The 8,469-nt window shown below is 39.9% G+C and overlaps 1 protein-coding gene across 1 annotated transcript; it reads left to right on the top strand.

Moving 5' to 3' along the window:
* The first annotated feature begins 4,113 nt into the window (after positions 1-4,113).
* LOC130907865 (tigger transposable element-derived protein 1-like) lies at positions 4,114-5,541 on the top strand. The gene is made up of 3 exons (XM_057823357.1): positions 4,114-4,933; positions 5,031-5,115; positions 5,193-5,541. Exons 1-2 carry the CDS (start codon positions 4,329-4,331, stop codon positions 5,107-5,109), a joined length of 684 nt encoding a protein of 227 aa, XP_057679340.1. The 5' UTR covers positions 4,114-4,328; the 3' UTR covers positions 5,110-5,115; positions 5,193-5,541.
* Positions 5,542-8,469: the final 2,928 nt, after the last annotated feature.

The following is an 8,469-nucleotide window of genomic DNA, read 5'->3' as shown; positions in this document are numbered from 1 at the left end:
GTCTTTTTTTTTTTTTTTAATGTTGACTTTTGTTTTTTGATGCATGCGCTTATTTTGGCGTAGGAAGCGTAGAACAGGAAGCGAATGCATGTACAGACGTGCCCACCCACGCTCACACAGAGCAGCCGAGTGACAGAGGAGACAGACTGTGCGCACGTTTGTTGCTTGAGAAGCGACGGCTATATATAACCCCTTTTGTACTGTTTATTGTGCGTTTTCAGTTGTGGTCGAATACTTGGGGCGAGTTTATGTGATTGTTTTGATGATGTGTGGACGCTAAATGATACATGCTAATCGTTTGTTATTGCTGTAACAGTAGCTACTTGTAAAAGCACATTTGAATTGCTGTTATTGAAGACGAGACTGATTTAATTTCATTTTATTTTAGTTTCACTCTGCAAGATGTCATTCAAGGCCATCCACAACCTTGCCCCATCCTACCTGTCCGACCTCCTCCATACTACAATCCCTCCCTTGCCCTTAGGTCCTCCACCTCTATACACTTGTCTGTCCCCCCCGGTCGCTTCAGCACCATGGGGAGCAGAGCATTCAGCTGCTCTGCTCCCCGGCTTTGGAATTCACTACCACCCGACCTCAGGAACACAGACTCACTCCCCCTTTTTCAATCGAAACTCAAAACTCACCTGTTCAGACTCGCATACCCATAATAATCCCTGATTTCTTTGTGTTTTATTGTTCTGCTAATTATTTTCATTGATTAGTATTTTATTGTTTTGAACGTTTTATACTTAATTATTTTTACTGTTTTTAGTATTTAATTTGTCTAATTGTTTAAAATGATTGCACGGCGACCTTGAGTGCCAGAAAGGCGCCTTCAAATAAAATGTATTATTATTATTATTATTATTATTATGAGCAGCTGAATAAAGTCAGCAAACCACATAGACTTCTGACATCATCATTTCGTAGTTTAGCTAACTGTCTAGCTAGGACTTAGCTCCAACGTCTTGGTGAGGACAGTACAATGACATATAATAAATGTTTTTGGATAGTTTTTTTTTTAGCTTTAGAGGGTGTTTTGAGGTATTTAAAGGGTTAATTCCGATTTACATGGAAATCCGGGTTACATTGCCAGCGCAGGAACAGAACTCGTTCGTAAACCGGGGACTACACGAAGGACCACAATTGAGAATACACAATAAACAGTACAAAAGAGGTTATATACAGCCATCGCCTCTGGATGCTCTACAAGTAACAAATGTGCACGCAGGCTGTCACCTCTGTCACTTGGCTGATCTTTGTGCGTGTGTGGGGTCTGTACATGCACTCGCTTCCTGTTCTACGCTTCCTGCGCCAAAATAAAAGCATGAAAAAACAACAAGACTCAGTCAAAATCGCGTAAGTCGGGTCCGTCGTAACCCGTGGACTACCTGTATTCTATATCCACTACTATAACTCTTAATTAGGGCTGTCAAACGATTAAAACTTTTTAATAGAGTTAATTACAGCTTAAAAATTAATTAATCGTAATTAATCGCAATTCAGACCATCTATGAAATATGCCATATTTTTCTGTAAATTATTCTTGGAATGGAAAGATAAGACACAAGACAGATATATAACATTCAACATACGGTACATAAGTGCTGTATTTGTTTATTATAACAATAAATCAACAAGATGGCATTAACATTATTAACATTATGTTAAAGTGATCCATGGATAGAAAGACTTGTAGTTCTTAAAAGATAAATGTTAGTACAAGTTATAGAAATTTTATATTAAAACCCCTCTTAATGTTTTCGTTTTGATAAAATTTGTAAAATTTTCAATCATAAAATACACTACTAGCTCGCCATTGTTGATGTCAATAATTACACAATGCTCATGTGGTGCTGAAATAGCCTGGTACACCAGCCTCACCGCTGTTCCAGCTATTGAGTCTGGCCACCATTCAGCAGATACAATTTCCAGGGCGGAGCAAGCCACAGCAAACAGACAGCGGAGTGGACCAATCAGCGATGGGCGGACGTGATGTTAGTAAAGCGACGAGGGCAGGACGAGGGACTTGCGCGCGGAAGTAAACATACGAGGAGAGCGGAGTTTATTCAGCATGGCTAGCGCGAGACAGACTGTTGTCATGGACTTGTGTCGATGTGTTTTTGGTCATTTAAAACTGATTTTACCATAGATTGGAACATCTTCTCGGCTCTCCTGTTCGCCATCTGTGTTGTTGTGGAGACGACTTCCAACGCAGAAGAGTGACATTGCTCGTTAAGAACGCGTCACGCAAATAAACGAATCTGATTGGACGGTTGATTTTGTTCGGGCTCGAGAGGCCGTTAATGGGCTGGGTTCCAGACTATTCTTGCAGTGTTTGAAAAATACAGGGAGAACAGTCTGGCCGTGCCAGGCAAGTGCTGAAACCCATAAAATCAGTCGCACCCAAGCGCCAACAGAGGGCGAAAAAACACCAAAAAACACAAGAAACAAGTGGACATTACACTGTGCTGTCATTTTAATCTGTTTGAGCGGGGCATGTGCGTTAAATGCGTCAAATATTTTAACGTGATTAATTTAAAAAATTAATTACCGCCCGTTAATGCGATAATTTTGACAGCCCTACTATTAATTTTGAAAATTACACAATTACACAATTGTAAACAGTAATTCTGCAGTGATCAATGTTTCTTGCAGAATGACAAAATGCTGGAACTAAAAACATCAGAGCGATTCAGAAGTACTTGCAGTTAAAAATCTGTATAAAATGAAGAACACACATTGTAAGAGTCTTATCATTTTACTGGTATAAGTGCAAAAATTTGGCCGCTTTAAATAAAATGATATTGCTACATCTTCATGGTGACTGAGTGATTCCGATGAGGACAATGTAATATATAGCCCACATGTGTGACAAACGAGAATGTCACAATATAAGATGTGTGAGGCGCTTCTGCAACATGAATCACAATTGTGTTCTGCATTGGGCATTGTTGAGCTTGCATTTGATTGTTTTTATGTCTGAATTAAATGTGGTCATCCTCTTGTGTAAGACAATTAAGAGTGATTACAAAAAAATCCCAGTGTACCGGAATGGACTGCGTGCCATTATATATGCAAGAATACCACCTGCTACTGAACACTGTCGACATAAAAAGTTACATTTAATAGAAGATTTGGATCCATTTGGCCACACGCTGCATTTTGCGTTACCCCGAATGTGGTGACAGTTTCCACTGATTCCTTTGGCATGCTAACCTGTTAGTGAGCAATGAGCGGTGGCTCAGGCAAAAGCTTCTGGCCATCTGGCTTTCAGCTGTGCTACATAACATTTTGTCCTCCTCTGAGTCACTCTGGATACATTTATCAGAGGATGGAGAGAATAAAAGGGAAAAAAAGAACAATGCTGCCAATTTCTGATGATATGAATACACAAAACTTGCCTGGTTTTGAGGAATGGAGGAAGTTTAGGGCACTAATTAATGGAATCTAACCAAGAGGCGCAGTAGGTTGATGCATGACGTGGTAAGTGCTTCCTTCCTTGCCTCTGGCCTCACATTAACGTGATGCTGAATGAGGCACGCGCTTGTGCAGTTTTCCATATTTCCTTCAGGTTGGCTAAGCCTTTTTGTAGTCACAGAGAGCACTGAGACGCCTGGAGAGAAATACAATCAACACAGGCAGCCGTAGATTGCGTTAATCTTTAATCCTATTGGTATTTCTCTGATCAAAAGATTAGTATATGTTTTTTTGTAAATAGGCTAAACTAGTGATTAAGGCTTTTACCTTATGCACATGTCAAATTTCTCTGGGAATAGGACAAATATACTTCTGGTAGAAGCAGCTTTTAAGCATCTTACGGAGTCATAATTGCGTGCTTATTTCTAACGAAGACGGTGCTAAAACATGCATTTCTAAGAACAGCGTGACTTAAATTCGTAACGCGTGCGTGTCCACATTGCAACAGCTGCCCCGTAAATTCTTACTCCGCCTTGATGAACTGCTATTAGGATACTTGATAGAGAGATTAAATTAGAGGGGCTTCTGCATAAATACCATCAGAACGAGAATTTGCCATTGCACAGGGGCAAAACAAGATTGAAAGCTATAACATTAAAATGCAACTATTAAAGGGCAACTGAAGACCTTTCCGGATTTTGGTGTAATTTTACAAATACAGTGGTACCTCTACATACGATCACTTCGACACACGATCTTTTCGACATCCGACGTAAAATTTGAGCCGCCATTTGTTTCTACATCCGACGAGTTGCTCGAAATACGACGATTTACGGCAGCGTCGTGATTGAATTGGTTTCGCTGAATACCGCAGCACGGCGGGTTTTCTTTAAAAAAAAAAAATCAACATGGGTCCCAAGGTCGTTGGTAAAAGTGAGGGGAAAAGGAAAAAGGAGATGCTTACAATTGAAATTAAGAAAGAGATGATTGAAAAATATGAGCAGGGTGCACGCGTTAGCGAGTTGGCTCGACAATATGGCCGGAATATGTCAACAATTTCGACGGTCATCAAGCAGGCGGAAGCTATAAAGAAGGTAAACGCCTCCAAAGGGACTACTATCCTGTCGAAACGTCGTGGCGTTATTTTGGAGGAGATGGAACGCCTTTTACTCATTTGGATTAAGGATAAAGAGATCGCTGGTGATTCAGTCACTGAAGCAATAATCTGTCAGAAAGCGTGCGCTGTTTATAATGACTTAAAGACCGCACCTGAAGGGAACGCGGAAGTGGAGAGCCATCTCGCCGCCGAGGAAGAATTCAAGGCTTCTCACGGTTGGTTCGAAAAGTTCAAGAAACGGACCGGTATTCATTCTGTTGTTCGTCACGGGGAGGCTGCAAGTTGTGACGCCGAGACTGGCAAGGAATTTGTTCAGCATTTTGAAAACATCGTGGAGGAAGGAGGCTACGTGGAGCTGTCTCGGCCGCCTCCGTTCGCCATGCACCCTAAGTTAAGGTGACAATAAAAGAAACCTTTTTTTTTTTTTTTTTTTTTTAAATGTTTTTTAAACTAATTTTCGTTTTACATGTGTCTAATGTGTTTGTTAAAGTAGAACGTGGCTCGCCGCATCCTCCCTCGGCTCGCCGTATTCCCTCCTCCTGCAACACCCGCTGTCTCGTTCACCACTCTAAATCAAGGTGAAAAAAAAAGGCTAATTTTTTTTTTAAACGAATTTTCGTTTTACATGTGTCTAATTTAATGTGTTAAATTACAGCACGGGCTCGCCGTGTCCTCCTGCAACATGCGCTGTCTGCTTCGTCTCCATTCACCGCTTTTACGTTAAGGTGACAATAAAAATGCTTTTTTCAAACCACTGATTGTTGTTATTATTATTATTATTACGACTTTTATTCATAATTTATTTGTTTTGCTTTGTTTAATTGCTATTTGTAATAGTACCAGCAGTATTTATAATGGATTAGGTTGGGTTTTTGGGCTGTGGAACGAATTAATTGAATTACAATGTATTCCTATGGGAAAAGCCTGCTCGACATACGACCATTTCGACTTACAATCAAGGTCCTGGAACGGATTAACTTCGTATGTAGAGGTACCACTGTATAAACTTTGGACGAGTTCGTCAAAACAACCATGACATTATCAACACGTAATTGCAAGGATAATTTGCGTTTTTTTTTTTTTTTAAAGTTTTTTTTGCACTCCGTTAATGGTCCCTTCGCAAACCCGGAAGTGTGACATAGCAAACAGAAGACTACCCACAGCTAGCATAGCAGCAACAACAATGTCAGTGATATTTCCACCAAAGGTAACCATTCAGGATCGCTCTTTCGTGACGCTACCGATGGCAAAGGCTCCCAGGAAAGATGAACTACAATTAATCCCTACATGTTTTAACCTGAGGCGTCAGATGACGGCGATTTACTTGACACAGCAAATGGCGTCATGACGCCAATTGACAGCTCGACACTTCACGAACGAGAGAGTGAGTGGTAAGCCTAAATCCAGCATCGTGATTTTTTTATTAGAGAGAATGCGATTACATGGTTGTATATTTTTCCACGCTCTCCACATAGCTAAAACTGGATATTAGGTAATGGGACAGCTCCTACTGATCTAAATATGGTAAAGCTAGCCCAAATGTGGCTAAATGAATGATATGCTATTGATTTCTCAAATAAATGACAAAACGATTTTATTTTCCAGGTGTTGCTGTAAACCGTCAAGTAATTACCCTTCCAAGAGTATGCCTATGTCGTCAGGAGATCCCAGACGTGAGAGCCAAAAATCTGAAAAAAAAAAATATATATATATATATATATATATACAATATGTACAGTGGTACCTCGACATACGATCCTTTCGACATTCGATGCAAAATTTGACTAGTCATTTGTCTCGACATACTGTACGTCGCAATTTTCATTGTTTTGTCTCAAGACGGCAGCACGGCGAATTTTCTTTCAAGAGAAATCCACGTGGGTCCCAAGAAGGTTTGTGCAGGTGGTGAAAAAAGGAAAAAGGTGACGCTTACCATTTAAATTAAGATGGAAATGATTGTCCTCCTCAGACCTCCGTTCGCCAGTTTTTATACATTAGTATGAAAAAGTATCTGAACCTTTTGGAATTTCTCACATTACTGCATAAAATTACCATCCAATGTCATCTGATCTTTGTCAAAATCACACGGATGTAAAAACAGTGTCTGCTTTAACTAAAACCACAACAACATTTATAGGTTTCCATATTTTAATGAGGATAGCATGCAAACAATGACAGAAGGGGAAAAAATGAGTACCGTAAGTGAACCCTCTGCCAAGGAGACTTAAAGAGCAATTGAAACCAATTTGTGCTAAACAATTTAAGTCAGTTGTGTGCCCAATCAATCATGATTGCGTTAAAGCTGCCCTGCCCACTATAAAACACACAACTGGTAAGAATTGTCTTGATGAGAAGCATTGTCAGATGTCCATCATGGCTCGGTCAAAAGAGCTGTCTGAAGACCTGCGATCAGGGATTGTTGAATTGTATAAAGCTGGGAAAGGATACAAAACCATCTCTAAAAGTCTGGATGTTCATCAATCAACAGTCAGAAAAGTTGTCTACAAATGGAGAGAGTTTGGCACTGTTGCTTCTCTCCAAAGGAGTGGCCGACCACTAAAGTTGATGCCAAGAGTTCAGCGCAGAATGTTAAGAGAGGTAAAAAAAGAACCATAGAATGTCTGCAAAAGACTTACAGAAATCACTGGCACAGTCCAATATCTCTGTGCAAAAATCAGCTATATGTAAAACTATGACCAAGAATGGTGTTCATGGGAGGACTCCACAGAGGAAGCCACTGCTGTCAAAAAAAACATTGTTACCCGTTTAATGTTCGCAAAAAGGCACTTGGACACTCCACAGAAGTTTTGGCAAAATATTTTGTGGACTGAGTTGAATTGTTTGGGAGTACCACACAACATAATGTGTGGAGGAAAAATGGAACATCTCACCAACATCAACACCTCATCCCCACCATGAAGCATGGTGGAAGGAGCATCATGATTTGGGGCTGTTTTGCTACTTCAGGGCCTGGACAACTTGCAATCATTAATCGAAGAATGAATTCAAATGTTTATCTGGATGTTTTGCAGGAAAACCTGAGGCAGCCTGTCAGAGAGTTTAAGCTAAAAAGAGGATGAATGCTGCATCAAGACAATGATCCAAAACACAGAAGTAAGTCAATTTCAGAATGGTTTCAGAAGAACAAATTACAGGTTCGGAAGTGGCTAAGTCAAAGTCTAGACTTAAACCCCATTGAGATGATGTGGCATGACCTAAAGACAGCGATTCATGCCAGACATCCCAGGAATCTGACTGAACTACAACAGTTTTGTAGAGAAGAATGGGCCAAGATTAGTCCTGATCGATGTGCCAGACTGATCTGCAGCTACAGGAAGCGTCTGGTTGAAGTTATTGCTGCCAAAGGGGGGGTCACAAAATGTTAAATGTAATGGTTTACTTACTTATTTTCCCCTTCTGTCATTGTTTGCATACTATCCTCATTAAAATATGAAAACCTATAAATGTTTGTGTGGTTTTAATTAAAGCAGACACTGCTTTTACATCTGTGTGATTTCGATAAAGATCAGATCACATGAGAAATTCCAAAAAGTTGGTACTTTTTCATACCACTGTAAGTTAAGGTGACGATAATTATTATTATTGTGACATCGGCAAGGAAGTCGCCATGTCCTTCAGGTTTTTAATGATTTATTTTACAACTTGTGCAACACAAAACCCCTACTGTCTAGCATAGCCGACGCCAACAACAACAGAATATGAAAAGTGAAAGTAAAAACTAACACACCTCTCTCACTCTCCTGTCAGTCTGTTCAGGAACAGCATGCAAAACACAACCCCCACAGAAGAACCCAATTCGTTAGATTATTATTATTATTGTTATTGCTGTTGTTGTTATTACGATTTGTATTTATAATTTATTTATTTTGGTATTTGTAATTGCTATTTGTAATTGTACTTGCAGTATTTAT

The sequence above is a fragment of the Corythoichthys intestinalis genome, chromosome 19 (genome assembly GCF_030265065.1).
Source record: "Corythoichthys intestinalis isolate RoL2023-P3 chromosome 19, ASM3026506v1, whole genome shotgun sequence".
Classification (NCBI taxonomy): domain Eukaryota; kingdom Metazoa; phylum Chordata; class Actinopteri; order Syngnathiformes; family Syngnathidae; genus Corythoichthys; species Corythoichthys intestinalis.
Note: the sequence above shows the minus strand (reverse complement) of the source record. Positions and strands in the feature narration are given on the sequence as shown.

Excerpts from the sequence above, each read along its gene's own strand:
- LOC130907865 (XM_057823357.1), top strand. The coding sequence starts at position 4,329 with ATGGGTCCCAAGGTCGTTGGTAAAAGTGAGGGGAAAAGGAAAAAGGAG. Across the intron at positions 4,934-5,030 it reads GCCATGCACCCTAAGTTAAG|AACGTGGCTCGCCGCATCCT; the intron begins GTGACAATAAAA and ends TTGTTAAAGTAG.